At 41.4% G+C, this 19,232-nt stretch overlaps 1 protein-coding gene across 1 annotated transcript in view; it reads left to right on the forward strand.

Moving 5' to 3' along the window:
• Positions 1 to 19,232, forward strand: part of fig4a (FIG4 phosphoinositide 5-phosphatase a) — a 36,339-nt gene that overhangs the window by 15,479 nt on the left and 1,628 nt on the right. The window contains exons 12-23 of the mRNA XM_058057126.2: positions 392 to 525; positions 1,124 to 1,240; positions 3,229 to 3,274; positions 3,389 to 3,537; positions 4,993 to 5,159; positions 6,280 to 6,418; positions 6,845 to 6,903; positions 7,665 to 7,812; positions 7,901 to 7,984; positions 9,681 to 9,879; positions 14,467 to 14,552; positions 15,474 to 15,551. Of these exons, the coding sequence (XP_057913109.2) occupies positions 392 to 525; positions 1,124 to 1,240; positions 3,229 to 3,274; positions 3,389 to 3,537; positions 4,993 to 5,159; positions 6,280 to 6,418; positions 6,845 to 6,903; positions 7,665 to 7,812; positions 7,901 to 7,984; positions 9,681 to 9,879; positions 14,467 to 14,552; positions 15,474 to 15,551 (1,406 nt within the window). The remainder of the gene's footprint in view (positions 1 to 391; positions 526 to 1,123; positions 1,241 to 3,228; positions 3,275 to 3,388; positions 3,538 to 4,992; positions 5,160 to 6,279; positions 6,419 to 6,844; positions 6,904 to 7,664; positions 7,813 to 7,900; positions 7,985 to 9,680; positions 9,880 to 14,466; positions 14,553 to 15,473; positions 15,552 to 19,232) is intronic.

The following is a 19,232-nucleotide window of genomic DNA, read 5'->3' on the forward strand; positions in this document are numbered from 1 at the left end:
TGGGCCACGGGCCGGAAATGACCGCCAGGCCACCCCAGGGTTAGGTAATTAAAACTGCTTCTAAAACCAACACATCTACAAGGAAAACCACACACATTTAAGTAAAAGAAGAAATTATACTTTTGTCTTTATAGTGTATATCCATCATTCAGGACTCCTTGCTGCTTCCCTCTGAAGAAGACCTGTTGACAGAATGCATTAAAGACCACATGCCTCGTGCATCTGTGCATCTACTGTATCCTCACAGGATCCTTTATATACAACAAGGAATTGTAAAACAGCTGCACTGTTTTTGCCCCCCTCTGTTTTTTAGATCATGGAAGCATACATACTGCACATAGTTCATAGTTAATGACATACATTTGACGTACATCTCTTTGTTGTGTTGCAGAAACGAGAAAAGAGAAAACATGAAAAGATTTTGAGTGAGGAGCTGTACCCTGCTGTGATCAACCTCAACCAGTTCCTCCCGCCGCAGCACTGCATCGACTACATCGCGTGGGACATGGCCCGCTACACCAAGAGGTGGGGACCGCTGTAGACCCAAGCTTTGTTCGTGTACATAAAAAAAAAAATTGTGATTTAATAGTTACATTTGGAAACCCAACAATATTGCTTGAAATAGTTATGATGACATACAGTCGTCACTCGTTTATCACGGTTAATTGGTTCCAGACCCGACCGCGATAAGTGAAAATAATAATACAAAAATATGTTTGCTGACTGTATTGTTTTATATAATTGTCCATAGTTCAAAATTGATATCCTTTTCCATAAAATTTTATGTAATTATCATTGTAGTTGCACATTGAATCGTTTACAACAAAGAGATTTCCCCTACTTATTATAGATAAAAATGTATTTCTATCTCGTATTAAATGTGATTCATTCTGCGTTAACTGGACAAAATGTGATTAATGACAATCCTAAAAAGTATATCTTCTAACAGATGTGTGTCTTGCCGTAATGTGTATGTGTTAATTACGCTAAACAGTTCAACGCAATTAATTACATAAATGGTTTATCGCCATTAATGGTTTATTTTAGAGAGCAACAACAAAAATCTAAGTCTGTGCTACCTTTTTATTTTTAAATGTAAAGGATGTTTTCCTCTCCTTTCCAGTAAACTGTGTAATGTTTTGGACCGCCTGAGCATGATCGCAGAGAATGTGGTGAAGCGTACCGGGTTTTTCGTGAATCGATCGGACTTTTACTGTCACACGCTCAGGCCGGATGACAGGTAAGGCTTTATTACCTTCGGCAAGGAAAGTGAGTGGCAGGACATGAACTTTTTTCCACCAGGGGCCATATACTGAAGATTAAAATGATCCAAGAGCTACTTTGATATTTTGTAAAGCAACTCACTACTTAATTCTCTTAGTATTTTCACTTTATACTTGTAAAATTTTCTTGTCATCTTTTTTGAACGCGTCGCAATTGGCCCCCGGGCCGCACTTAGGATACCCCTAGTGTAAGCTGAAGAGAGAGTGGAAATTTGGCAATGCATCCATTGTATGTTGCCTATTATTTTCTGACAACAACACCATATGGTGACGCTGTTATCAGACCCTTAGGTCATATTGTCTTAACTTGTCACACATAACTTGCCTACAAAACAGCCGCTGTAACTTTTGGCTGTTTAGCAGAATCACAGCAAAATAGGTACACACCTTTAGGGGGCTGACGAGCATATGTGTGTAAAATTTGGGCACGAAAAACACGGACACCATCATGGCAGGACTTAAGAGACTTATTTACCTTAAGTCATTGACAATTTGTCTAATGATTATATATATTATATATATTAATTTTGATGCCCTGTGATTGGCTGGCGACCAGTCCAGGGTGTACCCCGCCTCTCGCCCAAAGACAGCTGGGATAGGCTCCAGCACCCCGCGACCCTCGTGAGGAAAAAGCAGTAGAAAATGAATGAATATTAATTTTGATGATATCTGTATTACAAGCATGCGTTCAAGCGTTCACAGTTGAGGTTAATACATAAATCAACGCTTCTTAATTTTCAAACTCCGGGGCTCTGAATTCTTAATGTAAATTATGCCCAGTGGTGGTTGTGCTGCTGCGAATGTTCCTCTAACAAGCCAAGTAGATTGCCCCCCATGTCCTTTATGCAATCCTCCTCCATTGTCTGCACATGTTAATGGCTTTGGCCTGACATTACGTTACATAACGCAAAGACTGTGCTACGGCCATATTTATTCGCAGCGTCGCTCTCTTTGTAATGCATACTCACGTTATAACCCTCCTTAACATGCTCATGGATGATACCACATAATACCTCAAGTATGCATACTTTTTATGATTAAGAGAGGAAAAAAATTCAAACCTGCATGGTTCTGCATGAAAATGTGATTACCCCCTAAACCTAATAAGTGGTCTGGCCACCCTTAGCAGCAACAACTGCAATCAAGCGTGTGATAACTAGCAATGAGTTTCTTACAGCGATGTGGATGAATGTTGGTCCACTCGTCTTTGCTGAATAATTCAGTCACATTGGAGGGTTGGCGCTTTGGAGAGGGCAGAGAGTTTTTATATATAAGGAAGTCCGTCCCTCTGTGATGTCACAAAGGGGCAGTTTTACCACGCCTTTTCAATCTGAGCGTTATGAGCCATCCCAAACTTCTTTCAGGGCTCATTTCCAAATGCGCAAACGTTGTGATCTGAAACTTTGGCATCGTTTAATTTGAGAATACAAAATTCAGTTGCGTTGTCATTGAGTAATATTTACATTTCTTTGATAATCTGAAACATTTAAGTGTGACAAACATGCAAAAACTTTGAAACGGTCTAATTTCCAGCATTGACACTCGACTTCACGCAAACACACTTCCAACACAATATTGTGAGACGTATTCAGATTGTTGAACAACAGACGACACCTTTGACCTTCACGTGCCTTTGCATCGTCATACAGGATGTAGCCTAACTCTTTTTCCTTTCACCAAGAATTTAATTTGCTTCGTAGCACACCCCTTTGAGGTCAAAGGCAGCCTTTCTTCACCAGGCAATTCTCACATCTTTTTTTTTTTTTTAAAGAAAGTAATGAATAGCAAGTTGGTGTGCTGCTGCACTCGACAGGTTTTCTGGTTTTGAGGTTAATGTTTCAGGACACTTTTTCTTTTTGTCTTTGGAAGCTTTTTGGAGAGACATGATGACTTTTGCTGCTGTGCATTTCATTCTGTATACTCCCAAAGTTATTTTTCCCCACAGATGGGGAGATTTGGGTGGACACATGACAGCCCGAGGACGGGTGCAGGTCAGTTTGCGTAACCACATCAGATGTTCTGGGGATTTTCTTGGAATTCTGGACCAAAAATCAATAGTTTGAGACTCTGACACTTGACATGTCATTGGTGTTTTGTCTTTGCAGACCGGTGTGCTGCGGACCAACTGCGTGGACTGCCTGGATCGAACCAACACCGCCCAGTTCATGGTGGGCAAGTGTGCGCTAGCTTATCAGCTGTACGCACTGGGAATGGTTGACAAACCCAAACTCCAATTTGACACTGACTGTGTGAGGTAACAGGCTTTCTTTACATTTGTTCCAAATGAAGGCTTTTCCGTCCACTGATACTTTTATAAGTGACAAATGAACTGCATTTGTAAATACATCAATATGTGTCAGGAAAAATCCGACTAATTTAGGATTTTTTATTAATAAGCTCCTCATTAGTAGCAGTGAAGTATGTAGACCAGCCTTAATCACATAATCCATAATCCAATCCTCTCAAATGTCCCCTAAAGCAGATTCTCTGTCGCCCCCTCACTCCCCCAGCATCTGAGCACACCTCGATAACGTGTACATTGTGTCCAACGCCGCTCATATCATCTCCATGAATTACTGTTCGTATGTCTATTACCACTGAAGGTGCTGTTCTGAGTAGTTTGAATGGGTTTTTTTTTGGTTTACAAGCATCAGTGACATAACCCTCTGTGCCGTTACACCGTGAACTACTTTTCTGGGGATTTAGAATAAAATGGGAACATGTAAGACAAGAAATACTCCTTTTCATTCAGGATCATTTTTTTTGTTTGTGTGGTTTGGGCTTTGAAATTTCACACAATGTCCTCCTTTTTTGTCTCATACATATTCATTCATTCATTCATTTTCTACCGTTTATCCTCACAAGGGTCGCGGGCAGTGCTGGAGCCTATCCCAGCGGGGTGCACCCTGGACTGGTCGCCAGCCAATCACAGGGCACATATAGACAAACAACCATTCACACTCACATTCATACCTATGGATAATTTGGAGTCGCCAATTAACCTAGCATGTTTTTGGAATGTGGGAGGAAAACCCACACATGCACGGGGAGAACATGCAAACTCCACACAGAGATTGGTGGAATTGAACTTGGGTCTCCTAGCTGTGAGGCCTGCACGCTAACCGCTCAACCACTGTGCAGCCCATACATATACAAGTTGGAAAAAATTTTTAGGGTTGTCAAAAATAGCACTTTAACGGTAACTAATTTATGTCCATCCATCCATTTTGTAAATATCACATTTTATCGGGCCGATAATTATGAGAAATTGTGTCCTGTCATTTATCTTTTTGTTCATAAAATCCAGTAAAATTGCACACATCGTTGCAAATGGTGATGTATCATGATTAATTAATTTGAAAACAATTAATGTGATTACAATACGTTTCATCATTTGACAGCCCTAATCATTTTCTCCAGTTATCACCTCCTTTCAGTTGTGTGTTTGTGCGGTTCAAGCTTTTGACATTTGTCGTTTCTTTTATTTATCACAAAATTAACTTTGTTGCATAAATACGCTACTTAAGCCAAAAATAACTATTTGAGCAATTCAGGGCCACACAGATCAAGCTTTCATATTTCCCATTTCTGGTCCTACATAGAGCTCCATGTTATGAGTCAATCTCTTTTCATGACAAAATAAACTACATAACCAAACAGTATACGTATTTGAGCAAAACTAGGCCATATTTGTGTTTATGTCTTTCAGGCTGTTTGAGGAGCTGTATGAGGATCATGGAGACACACTGTCGCTCCAATATGGCGGCTCCCAGCTGGTACATCGGGTCAAGACCTACCGGAAGATTGCTCCGTGGACACAGCACTCCAAAGACATCATGCAGACTCTGTCACGCTACTACAGCAATGCTTTCTCTGGTATGTGTTGCAAAGAGACATATGGGCACGCCACAATGCTCCTTCACACCCGGTGATTAGTGTCTTTGTATATCGATTCCTCCTATTTATTCCTTTTAACATTGTTACAGTATCCAGGTTACCTTGGAAACCCTGAGCAGTTCGGTGCAGGTGCTGAACCCCTTGCACGTGTGTAAATGAGTAATACACATGCTACTACAATACATCATATAAATATATTAAACAGCCTAACAGTGGGCTTCATTACAAAAGGAGAACATCTTCAGAGCTTCAGGAAGCTCCATACTTCCATACATAAGCTTAGCTATGCCTGCACTCCATTTGTACTTAAGAGTGCCCTGATTTTTGTCTGACACAATATATCTATGAAGATGCATGTGAGTGAATCAGTAACAGCTAAAAATGGCATCTACGACTCCAGAAATGGCCATGATAGCTGTGGGTTGTGCATTAAGGCGCGCTACTTGACATTGGAAGTCTTATTTAGTCTGTGTGCCTTTTGGCTCTTGTCAGTTGCTCTATTTTGAAAAATAAATAGGCATCTCTGGCTTGGTCACAATGCAGAGAAGGGAATGTTACTTGCTGCTTATTCAGATGGAAAATGTCAAGGGAGAAAGGTTGGTGGTGTTGAGGGTGCGCACACACGCATCAGAGAGGGGCACAGCCATTTTCATACATTTACTCATGATTGCATTTCTTAGTTACACTGACCTTTTTTTATATTGAAGGTATTTAATAAGCAAAATTTTAAGTGCTACGGTTTTGAGAAATTCATAACCATAATTATTCATGTGAAGTATTATTCATTCATTCATTTTCTCAGGGGTGCTTCAGCCTATCCCAGCTTTCTTCGATTTGCATGTCGAGTTTGCATGTTTGCATGCGTGGGTTTTCTCTGGGGGCTCCGGTTTCCTCCCACATTCCAAAAACATGCTAGGTTAATTGGCGACTCCAAATTGTCCATAGGTATGAATGTGAGTGTGAATGGTTGTTTGTCTATATGTGCCCTGTGATTGGCTGGCGACCAGTCCAGGGTTAGGCTCCAGCACACCCCGCGACCATCGTGAGGATAAGCGGTAGAAAATGAATAAGTGAAAAAGTATCTTGAATGTTTTCCCAGATGCTGACCGACAGGATGCCATCAATTTGTTTCTTCAAGTCTACCAGCCGGCAGAGTCCAGCCCACATTTATGGGAGCTACCCACTGACTTCTACCTGCATCAGAAGAGCACCATGGCCCTCCCCATAGACAGACGCAGGTAGACGCTTGTGTATAAGTAGGCCATGATGAGTTTTTCATGTGAGTATTTGTCAGCGCTTGATTGTGAGTGTTTTGTTGGCTCTTTGTTGGCCTTACTGCTTGCATAGTAGTAGACCCAGTTTTCCTCAGGCCACAAGGTCGCTCCGCCATTATTCAGAAAAATTAACATGTCTGCATCTGAAATCACTTTTTCAAAGCGTTTTCAAAGTAACCAAAGAAGCACATGAAATTACAATCCCCGCATTCACTCAAATTGGTCATGCTGAATGAATAGGGAGTTGTGCAGTCATAAGGTCCAGCCAAGCCAATTTTGTGATCTAGGTTATGTGGCGTCTCGGAGGAGGAGAGTACAGGCTGGGCAGAAGGCGTTACTTTTTTGGGATGTGGTGTTAACACATTTGTGTATCTTGTCTTTGTTTCTCAGCTACACATTGTGGTGGTCAGAGGGGGTACTGTCTTATCTGCCTGTCGCCTACGATGAAGGTAACTTAATATGCATTATAACTCGTGCTGTTACAAAATAACACGATAACGGCAGTTAAACATTTTTAGTGTACGGCCATACCTCTCTGTTATGACGGCAGGCGGAGGCACAGTGTTGGGTCCGCACACAACACACAACTTTGTTCCGATCGGAACACATCAGCATCAGTGCAATTCCAACACCACATATGTATCTCTTTTACTTTAAAATTATATACTTTCATTCATTCAGTTTCTACTGCTTATCCTTACGAGGGTAGCAGGAGGTGCTGGAGCCTATCCCAGCTGTCTTCGGCGAGAGGCGGGGTACACCCTGGACTGGTCTCCAGCCAATCACAGGGCACATATAGACAAACAACCATTCACACTCACATTCATACCTATGGACAATTTGGAGTCGCCAATTAACCTAGCATGTTTTTGGAATGTGGGAGGAAACCGGAGTACCCGGAGAAAACCCATGCATGCACGGGGAGAACATGCAAACTCCACACATATGGCCGAGTGTGGAATTGAACTTGGGTCTCCTAGCTGTGAGGCCTGCGCGCTAACCACTCTCTCTTTAAAAAATAAATTAAATTGATACTCTTTTCCCCGCCTTAATTATAACAGAACACAGGTTATTGACAGGTAACTCTTTTGTGTTTGTAACAGTACTTGAGATATCAACAAAAACTGGTAGCTCCTTCTTGCTGTTGGGATACATGACAGCTTTAAAACAAACTATCTTTGTGTGTGTATGGCTGCTTTGGTTCCCATAGTCCCTTGTGAAGAAACCATGAAGAAGGTAACAGTCAAACGAGTGAACCATTTCGACGAGAGCACCGACATCTACACAGAGTTCTTCAAGCCTTACGAGTTGACCTCCTTTGACGACACCTTCTGCATAGCCATGACCAACTCTGCCAGGTGCGACACACCCGGCGATGTATTTTATTTATGTTCTTATTAAATGACAACTAATGTGTTTTACCTTTCTCATTCACTCTCCATTAAGGGAGTTCATGCCAAAAACAGTTGGAGTGGACCCGAGCCCTTTCACTGTCCGCAAGCCAGAGGAAACAGGAAAATCAGTGCTGGGGTAAGTCTCTGTCCAAATTGGTCGGGTGGTGTTGTTATTTTCCCTCATTGGAAGTTCTGTGTCACTCTGCCCTGCTGCGACTGAATCACATACATGTTGTCTGTTAACCAGCAACCGAGGTTCTTTCATCCTTTCCTCATCTTCCCTGTCTGATATCAGCACTGATTCTACCTCCCAGGAACTTAAATTACCTTTCCTTTAATGGAATATGGTTAGAAACCTGCAGCTCCTGAACAGCAGAACCTCCGCCTCAGATAGGGGCCCCTCTCCTGGGTTCTGTACTGCTGTTGTTTATGCTTTAATGTTCGGCACTGCAGGGAGTCTATGCTAATGTGTGCTCATGCGTTTCAGCTAGTACCATACCATTTAGCACCATGCTGGGTTCACATCCAGTGTGGACCTCCCAAAGATTCACTGTCAAACTGTTTCATTTTAACCTGACTTGTTTTGTTGAATAACATTTATGATAAACATATAGAGTCACACAGACCCAACAGCAATAAATTATTTCCCACAAAGTAGTATTCAATATTAATAAATTGAATATTTTTCTCGTTGGAGCATAGAAAACCTGGTCATGACTTTCTAAATACGATTTTTACCATTATTAGATCCCTGTAGACTTGCAATAACACCCCTATAGTTACCGTTACATTCCTATTATTCTTTGTTTACACCACACTGCTCAACTGTAAAGAGCAGGTTACAGGATCGCTGAAAGGACACGAGATGGCCACTTTAGCCATGCTACAGAGCTAACTAGTTAGCATTGAATTCTCTTTCAAACGTGGTGGGGAAAAACAACAAAGTATGAAGCCAAATGGTTACCACTTCCACACTGAATGAGAGGAGGACTTTTTTCCACTCTGTCATATCAGACATACCTCATCAATGTAACATGCCTCGTGACCAGAATACTATTTCTAACTCACCACGAGGGACAACTGTACAGCTATATAAACAAGTGTAGGATGCAAAGTGGAATGCATTTTGGTTGCATTTCTAGCTTGCAAGCCAAAACGTGCCAGTTTACTTTTTTACATTGATGGATCTGTCTCATGCCGAATCTTGTTTGAAAAGGTGAAAGCCATTTTAGTTGAAAAATGACTCTCGTGTTTATCAAATATGAAATAGTTGCAGATTAATTTTTCTGTCCCGCGACCGAATGAGTAGTTTGACTAATCTAGTCTAGTCGCAGCTATAGTCTGTTTATATATGAAAACGGCATCTTTCTTTGCACATTAAAGGTCCCATATTGCATTGTTTTTAAAGCACACAATAGCATACTTGTGCATAGACAGTAAACTTTTGAGGAGTGTCTCTACATATCAGCGTAACTAGCCATCTAAAGGGAACTGACCTTTATGTGTGTCTGTAGCTTTAATGCTAATGAGCTGTCTTTGTCCTTGCCTGTCTCAGACAGAGTGTGTGTCTCTGTCTCTCTTTCAGGAGTGGGGCAGGACACAAACTTTAGCATCACTAGCATAGTTCTGTGAGTTCTGTGAGAAGCCTCTTTTTTCCCTCCTCCTTGAAGTGGAGGGCATATACTAGTAAACTGGGGTCTGTTAAACACACAACTTCAAAATCACACTTTCTGCTCATATACAGGCTCTAGGGACGCATATTACTGTTAGAATGTCATTAAAAAGCCCTGCATCACAGGGGACCTTTTATTACATCTGTGGTTTGCTTCCAGCAATAAGAGCAACAAAGAAGAAACGCTCCTCCAGAGGAAGACAGCAGCCAGCGCACCTCCTCCGCCGAGCGAGGAGGCCATTTCCAGCTCATCAGAGGACGACTCCGAGGAGGACCGCGATGACGACGCCTCTGTCTCTCAGCGCTCCACCCCAATCAAACTTTATACAGATGGTGGAGAAAGCAGTCGCACACAAGAGGTATGCCTCAAAGCTCTTTATTCGCAGTACTATTCAACCTCCAAGATCCAGGTAGCCTGAAGACAATTTAGAATTTTTGGAATCTCCTGGCTGTGTGGCCAACATGCTAAGCATGTGGTGTGTTTTGTATTTTAATGATAAAAATCCCCTGCATACTGTTGTGTTAAAAAACCTTTACTATGAAAAGATCCATTTTCACCCCCTTGCCCACTAAAGAAAAATAGCCTAGAGCCGCAAAACAAGGTCTTATAAACTCTGAGAATACAACAAATGGAAGTGCAGTGAGGGTGCATATGAAACGGATGCCAAAACGTAGGGTTATCTTGGTTGAACTGGCAGCCTGTTTCTTTTAGCTAGCGACAAACAGCTGTGATAAGCTCACATGCTGAGCTAATTATGAGTCTTCCATTGTTTTGGTCTTTAAATTTGGAGGGAATTTTGGGTTATCAAAGTAGTTCAGATAAGAAAAGACGAGTTAAGTACTCTTGCTAGTATTGAAGATCCATCAATGGAACTTACATCAATGTATGTGTAAATTACTGTAAACTTACATAATTTGTTTACTCTGGCGCAAACAATTTCCCATGCCGCTGTTTTTTAATGAGCTCTAATTTATTTTTTAGAAATGTCAAATAGCTCTGGGAATGTATTACTTTTTTTTTTCCTCCATGCTTACCTGTGTGAGAGAGAACTGAATAGCATAGTTGTCTGCTCATCCAATCAGCAGAACTCAGCCCGGATGCATTCATAGTCTCACACAAAGTTGGATTTTTTAAAGTCATTACAAAGACGTGCATTTTCCCCACATAAAAATATTCAAACATTGCAAAGGGAGCCACAACAAAGAGGCTGAAGAGCCACATGCGGCTCTGGAGCCGTGGGTTGCTGACCCCTGTGTTAAAAGAACAAAATGACATATTGACCTTTTATGTTGGTTCGTGTATTCATATTAGCTATTTGATTGGGAGCTATTTACTGGTAACAGGGCTGCAATGTAATCTAACTTTATATTCAGGTCAAATATGGACTTGTTTTTTTTCTTCATGTTTTTACCAAGTAGGCTACCAAGTGGACTTCATTTTACTCCCTATTTATGTCTCAGCAGATGCGTTTATCACTGTAGCAGTATGTATTTCACGCCCCGGTGGACTGTTTCCGTCTGCCACTGACCCAGATTGCAGTAGTAGGTCAGTGTGTCAGGTGGATCAAGTGGAAGGAGTCAAACGCACTAATGAATTGCACATTTTCGGTGCTTCCGATTTTAAATTGGTAATGATACCTACTGAAGTGCAGAGCTCAGGTTCTCAGAAATGACTCTTCAAACCAAATGAACCTGCCCTGCTGTGTCTCGCCACCACTTTCCAAGAATTTCAGCTCAAGCTTCAGCAAAATGGCCACACTTGTCCTCCTGTTTTGAATTGGGACTGTGAATTTGTGCTACACTCCTAAAGAAGCAAAACAATATCGGTCCCCTAGGTGTATAGTAATGAACCACTAAGTGATTCACATATTGAGTCTTGGGTTAAATCACGTCAACATTTTGACACCAGTCTGACAGTTATGGCAGTTGACATTTATTATCACTTTCTCTTTTTGTGATTCACATCATATTTCATCAGCCGTGACATGACATTTTTCATTTGTGTGGCCCAGTTTGTTTATCGGCCAACATCGTCCTGTTACGAAACAGTGTGACATTTTGTGACAAGTGATCTTCTTCAATTTTACTATGATTATAGTAACAGACTCCATTATTTCCTAATTATGGAAAATTCAAACAAATCAAAAGTAAAGCAAACTCCTAGCTTAGCACAAAGACTACAATATTTAGCTATCAGTATCTAATTATCACGTTAACTTTTTTTCTTGTGTTATTATGCACAGAAAAGGGAAAAAAATATGTGTTCATGTTTCACATAAGGATTGTGAATGATGGGAAAATTTCCAAAAAAGTGCAGTTCCCCTTTAAGGGCAAAAGTTGTTAGTTTCAGGGTAGAAAATTTCCCCAAAACTTGCATATCCTTGCCATGCTTAACAAAAAGACTACAAAGATGGGGATGCTACTAGCTATAGATGTCACCGTGGTTAGTGTCCAGAATTTGTTACAGAAAATATGATTATAATCAAAACAGACAGTAACAGAATCCATTTTTCCCATAACACGCAGCATGTTTTTCTAGTCAGTCAACCACTGATGACATCATAGACAGGTGACCGAGCTGACTTCCTGTTTCCATGTATTACCAAGCTAATAGGCTAGCAGGCTCGCAAGGATGTTTTGTGATTAAAAAAATAATAAAATACATTAAGAACATAGTTGGACTCACGCAGCATATAAATACCATAGCATACAAAAAATGTAAGTAAACTGAGGCAAAATTTGGCCATAAATTTAACAGAAAAAACAGGCTAACAGACGTGTATGCTAACCGAAGTGCCACTGTATTTTACAGAACAAGGGGTTCAGATTTAAGATGGCAAATGGTATAGTTGGTATAGTTTTGTAAAATTTTGCTTGTCTTTTGACTTCCCTGGCCTATCCTGAATATGTTGGTTTTTGGACACTGGCCTCTCACGTGTTGGGCACACACCGCCTCACTCACATGGGTCTCGTGTCGCTGCCTCCAAGCCCGTCCCCTCACAATAGATTGCCTGGGGAGCCTGTAGTACATAATACTGTTGAAATATTTAAACGTCAGATCATTACTGTGTTTGCCATGTAATTACACTCATTCCATATTCCACCTCCATATGGCAGAACATGAGCTCGCATGTGCATGGGTGGATTTGTGCAGGTGTGTGTGTGTGCATGAGACTCTGGTGTTTCTGTTTGGGAGAGCCTGTGTGTGTTTTTGGGATTGTGTCGGGACCGCGCGTGTGTGTGTTCACAGCTGGAGTTTCTTGGACCCGCTCCGAGAACACCCTAACTCCTCGTTCTTTCCTCCCGGCAAGGCAGATCAATACAAATATAGTAGAAATTGAACGCGTTATGTTAAGTATTTTTGCTGCCGTGGCAGAAAACAGTCTGGGAGAATAATAGCCCAGATGACGGCTTTAGGAATAGTCTCTTGTGTGTGCACTGGCTGTTACATAACTAGACCTCTTGGTCTCTGGAAATTTATAGAGGCAGAGTTGGATTGTTTTAATGCAAGAGATTATTTCCTGAGGCCAGCATTTTTAATAACCAAAGTTTTCTGTGCAGAGCAACCTCTTAAGGTTGAACACAAGTCATTTCTGGACGTTTGTCCTTCAGCCATTTGTTTTGTTTGGATTTTGGAATTGAATTCATCCAGGGTCAGATTGTCCCCATCATCAAAACTGCAACTTCAGAGTCACATTTTAACAAACCTCATTCTGTTGTTGTATGTTGTATTCTCTGTTGCGCCAGAACAGTTTTGCAAGGCAACAGGAGAGTGTAGAACAGAGGTTCTCAACCGGTGGGTTGCATATTCATTCTGGATGATATGTACATGAAGTATATAAGCCGCAGGTGTCCACGTCGTGACATGGGGTATTTTGTACACAGAAAGATGTTACAAACAAATACAAATTTTTTCAAAGTTTTGATTAAATCCTTTTTTCAAAGTGCCCAAAAAGGAGTGTAAGATGGCTAGTTACGCTGATATGCAGAGACACTCAGTGTTCCTTGGACTAAGACTAAGACCTCCGGCTTGCTCTACCAACTATGCCGCTACTCTATTTTTATACCTTAACCCAACCGGTCCAGACAGAGGGAGTGCTTGCATGTGGAGTTTCAGGTAGTTCTGTGTTTTCATTTGTTTATGAATGTGACCTTCATGTGTAAAGTGCCATGAGATAACTACTGTTGGGGTTTGCCGCTATATAAATAAATTGAATTGAATAGACAAACAGTCTCCTGCCAGGAAAGTCATTAATCGCCTTCTTCTCCTGGGAAATAAAACCACTCAAGTCGTCTTGACAAGCATCATAATTTGAACAGCCTCCTAATTCCTTCATCACACACTTTGTCGGCCTCTCTCGCTGTTTGTCGCTTTTTGTTGTCTCAAGGCAACTTAGCCATTTAGTAGTAGTCCAAACAGAAGACATGTATTATTCATTCATTAATTCATTTTCTACCGCTTATCCTCACGAGGGTCACAGGGGATGCTGGAGCCTATCCCAGCTGTCTTCAGGCGAGAGGCGGGGTACACCCTGGACTGGTGGCCAGCCAATCACAGGGCACATATAGACAAACAACCATTCACAAGACATGTATTAATGTTTTAAAAGATGACACGAAATTAAACACAAATAAATAAATGTATAATAAAACAATATAAAATAATCAAGTAATGAATAAATATAAAAAATAAAAATGTGGGTCCCAGCTTGGTCTGAAAAAACAACATCATCTATTCGTGCTTGGTTTTTACTTAATTTAAGAGAGGACAGACCGAAACAAGCATCATCATCATCTTCTAGTGCTTGGTGGAGCTTCAATTTGAGTGAGGCTCCTCCATCTCGAGGAATAGTGTCACAGAAAAGCCTAAGCACAAGCGTTAACACAGCACATGTTCTTTTAAAGTCGTACGTGACCCCAACGCTTTTACCCCGTCCATTCCTCAGGAGACCCATCAGCACGCCACCAAGGAACCCTACGGACTAGATTTGGCCCAGTTTCCTGCCGAGCACGACCTGCTGATTTACAACCGGTAGGATGCACACGTCAGCATATTCCTTCTGTCGGGTTGGGTGTTGTTTTCATTATGGATGTCCGATAATGGCATAAAAATGAGATATCGGTATTGGGTTTTTTTATGCCAATAGTGATATCGGTGCGGGAGTGATGACGTGCTCCACGCAGCGACACGTTTGTTGGCTGAGTATGCCCACCATCTATTTAGAATGTTTTCCAAGTTTGGCCTTTGAATTGTAAAAAAATGCAAATCGTAATGAGAGGCGGCTTCCTTTAATACTTCTAATAGATTATGTTTCCTTCATGCATTACAACTTTTTTGTCTTAATATTTTGACTATTGTGTTTTGTTTTGTTTTTTCTTTGATGGCTAACCATCACCTTCTCAAACCGGCACTATTTTGTTTTTCACTGGCCATCTATGAATTAATTTCAAGTGCAAATGTAATTGACATTTATGAAATTGTATTGCTCAAATCGTCTTGAGTTGCCAGATACTCCGATGTACAGGTGTGTCAGTTTCTGCTTCTATGGTTATCATCGCCATCAATGGTGCACAGTTTGTTTTCCACCCCCCATTGTTGAGGTTCCACTATTTTAAAAGTGCTTAGTAGCTTCTCTCCTCCATGCAGTGGCACATAATGAGAATGAAAGTGCATTCATTATGAAGGCAACAAGTTGGACCGCTTCCAAACATGTTAGCTCCCTCCACAGCTCAGCTAATCAGTGTATTAATATTAAAACTCCCGTACAGGAGCCAGAGGGGAGCTATTTTGTTGTTTTGTATTTTTTTTGTGTGTACTACTGCAGACTCATACTTTGCTCTTCTCAAAGAGCCGACGTGACACTGTGATGTCTAACATGTGTTTTAAAGCAAATGATACCGGTTCAAAAATTCAGTCTTTTGTGTGTGTGTGTGTGTGTGTGTGTTTTGACAGGTTTGCACGCTTGGGCGAGAGCCAACAGAAGTTAACGGCGAGGAGCGAACACCTCAACTTGGCAAATATCATCTGCTTGTGAGTAAAACGTGACACACATGAAAACACACACCATAGCGCGCGTCCAGCCCGACCACAATAATCCTCACTCACGTGTGCCAGCGTCTGCAGTGTCCGTATGAATTTACGCATTTAAAAGGTTACTTCTACTAAGTGGTGTCCAGGGGTGTTTCTAGCTGTGAGATGTTTTATCTTCGTAACCCAACAACTCTTTGGTTAGTTGCTCAAATGCCTGCTGTTAGCCTGTTATTCATGGGTTCTTTATTTCGTTATACAAAATCACACGTGGCCTGCAAATGTGCGGCGGTACAAGCAATTTGCCTCTTTGTCAGGCTCTTGCACATACTGGTCATCACAATGATAAAATCCGCCTTTGTGTTCGCTTTGCTAATGCCACTAGGATATAAAACCAAAAGCACAGATAAGTTCATCAATAAGGGGACCAGAGGAAAACAGGTTTAAAGCCTCCTACGGTACAGGTGTCCAAAGAACTCGCACTGTGGGCCTCACGATCCAAGGGGGCGCATTCTAGCCAAATATTAATAATAGGCCTTATTCAACCACAAAACATCGATCATTTATTAAAGGGGACCTATTATGCTTTTCCCAGTTTTATGACACATAAATGTAGTTAGAATTTTGTATTCTCGCATTAAACGATGCTAAAGTTTCAGATAATTAGGTTTGCATATTTAGAAGTGAGCCCTGAAAGAATCAGAATCAGAATTGCCTTTATTGTCATTGTATTGCATACAACGAAATTTGAGTGCAACTCCACGGTGCATTTTGTAGAAAGTAAAAATGAGAATAAAAATAAAACAAGGATTAACAATATAAATATAAAAGTTCAGAATAAGTGAAAATAGATGTACATCAAAAACAATAACCTACGTATACAGTAACAAAATGTGGAATTGCAGTAAACAAAATGTAGTATTTCACATATTGTACCTGAGTTCCACTTGAATGAATGAAAGAAGTTTGGGATGGCTCTGAACGATCGGTTTCAGAGAGGTTTTTTCAACACCTGCACACAGTGAGCCTTGGGAGAACCGACTAACTCCATTCAGTCGGTGATTTCCTTATATGGGTGTGGCGGGGTACAAGCTGGAGGTGCTGGAGGCTATCCCAGCTGTCTTCGGGCGAGAGGCGGGGTACACCCTGGACTGGTCGCCAGCCAATCACAGGGCACATATAGACAAACAACCATTCACACTCACATTCATACCTATGGACAATTTGGAGTCGCCAATTAACCTAGCATGTTTTTGGAATGTGGGAGGAAACCGGAGTACCCGGGGAAAACCCACGCACGCATGCACGGGGAGAACATGCAAACTCCACACAGAGATGGCCGAGGGTGGAATCAAATCCTGGTCTCCTAGCTGTGAGGTCTGTGCGCTAACCACTCGACCGCCGTGCCGCTGGGTAGAATAAATTAAAACCAAGGAATGGGACCACTGGAATGGGTGCAGATTCTGGAAGATATAGAAAGCTTTTGTGTGGAGTCCATATCTTAATCAAAGGAAATGAGAATAGTAGATCCCCTTTAAGTGATACATTATTGAAAAACTGCAATAGTGAGGACGCAATGTTCAAAGAAGTAATATTTCTTTTCTGCATTGAATGCACAGAAGAATTCAAAGAATGTGCATAAGCTAACCGCTTTCCATCTCCACTCAAGGTTAGCCCTTCATCATCGTCAAAGGCTGAGCGAAGGTGAAGTTGTAATCGGTGCTGAATGCAAACACGAGACATTCACTGGAAGTCTTCAACCAGCGTTAAAGACTTTGAAGTAGAATAGTTGGTAGAAGGCCATGTGAAGAAAAGTGATGTCCCAGCTTTGGTTTTTACAGTTAAAGGTGTTAAAGGTGTGCACGTGGAAGCCTCAGACACTCAGTTTCCCTCCGTCTGAGCTCCACACGTTCCCACAGGTGTGTGTTGTGCAACAGCACTATTTTAAGACACTCTTATAGCACCCAAAACATGGTTTCACTTGTGGCGCCACCCACCTCCTTTCAGAGCGGGTGACGCATCGATCAAGGCAGGGGTTATACCTTAGTTTGTCGGGGATTTTGTTATTGATTAAGAAGTCCTAATTCTTTAGTTGCATGAATAAAATGGATCCATCCATGCTTTTTCTTTATCATTTCATCATGAAGCACATTAAAAACGAACATTTCATGGTGCCTCAATGTGCTGTACAAATCAATAAAATAAAATACTAAAAAAAGGAAAAACGTATTACACGTCATAAAATGAAATCAATAAGAAAAGTATAATAACAAAAAAAAACATTTAATATTTAAACCAGAATCAAGAACATCTAGCACAGCTTGATTTGAGACACTCCAGAAAAGGAGCAGTTTTAATTTGCAGAGGGAGAATGTTCCATAATTTAGGTCCTGCGACTGCAAAAGCTCGGCTGTCTCCTCTTATTTTTAATCTTAATGTATGAGAAACCGGTCCCAAGACCTCAGTGCTCTAGCAGAGGTGTGCAAAGTCAGCAAATCAAATAACTAAGAATAAGAATAGCCCATTTAGGCAGTTTCCCCAGTCGCTGACATTAAATCCAAACAAAATGGTGTGCGTTCACAGAAAGTCATCGCAAAAGAAATGCTGCTGAGTTGAAAAGCCTGTATTTCAAGAAACGCTGCAAATGCTTGACAGACAGTACAAATTGCCTATGAGGAAAATACATGTCCCAAATGCCAAACATGACATATTTGTGTGGCAATAACTCCGAGCTCACACTGAACCCATTGCGGCTCTGGTCCTGATCCAGTCCGGCTTGCCGCAAAGTGCCATTCACTCTGACTCTGGTAGGCACTGTGGCGAGCGTCCCCTCCAGCTGCGGAAACTACGCTCGTGAGAGACGATGTCCACAAATTAACTCGTCTTGTATACAGGAAGTTCTTGTAAACAATAGCTGAATTTACCTACACAGCCACGGTGTCGTAAATTTTTATGGGTTTTTTTGGGCCCTTTTGACTTCATACAATGACTAAGTACAAAAACGTATGTTTTGTCATGTTTATTATTATTATTAATTAATGTTTAATTACTACATATTGTTTGTTCTTTGAGGGTACAACGTTGATAGATATCGTCCAAATCAGCTCTGTAACTATTATCAATTACTTGGTCGAGTGGTTGGCGCGCAGGCCGCACAGCTAGGAGACCCAAGTTCGATTCCACCCTCGGCCATCTCTGTGTGGAGTTTGCATGTTCTCCCCGTGCATGCATGGGTTTTTTTTCCGGGGACTCAGAGTTCCTCCCACATTCCAAAAACATGCTAGGTTAATTGGCGATGCCAAATAGTCCATAGGTATGAATGTGAGTGTGAATGGTTGTTTGTCTATATGTGCCCTGTGATTGGCTGGCGACCAGTGTCCAGGGTGTACCCCGCCTCTCGGCCAAAGACAGCTAGGATAGGCTCCAGCACCCCCGCAACCCACGTGAGGATAATCGGTAAAAAATGAATGAATGAATGTATAGATACGAATATGATATGAAACTGCTACGCCATCTGAAAAAATGTTTAAACCCCAAACGGAGTCTTTCCTTTGCCGTATGGCCATCACAACCATCTGATCAGATGAGAATTTCCCTGGAATGATTTGACCTTTTACCTCTCCAACCTCACCCATCTTGATTGATGTATCATTGGAACCAAAATGTATAGGTTTGCCAAGGCGA

The sequence above is a fragment of the Doryrhamphus excisus genome, linkage group LG19 (genome assembly GCF_037039965.1).
Source record: "Doryrhamphus excisus strain RoL-2023G ecotype Guam linkage group LG19, RoL_Dexc_Guam_v1.1, whole genome shotgun sequence".
In the NCBI taxonomy this organism is placed as follows: Eukaryota; Metazoa; Chordata; class Actinopteri; order Syngnathiformes; family Syngnathidae; genus Doryrhamphus; species Doryrhamphus excisus.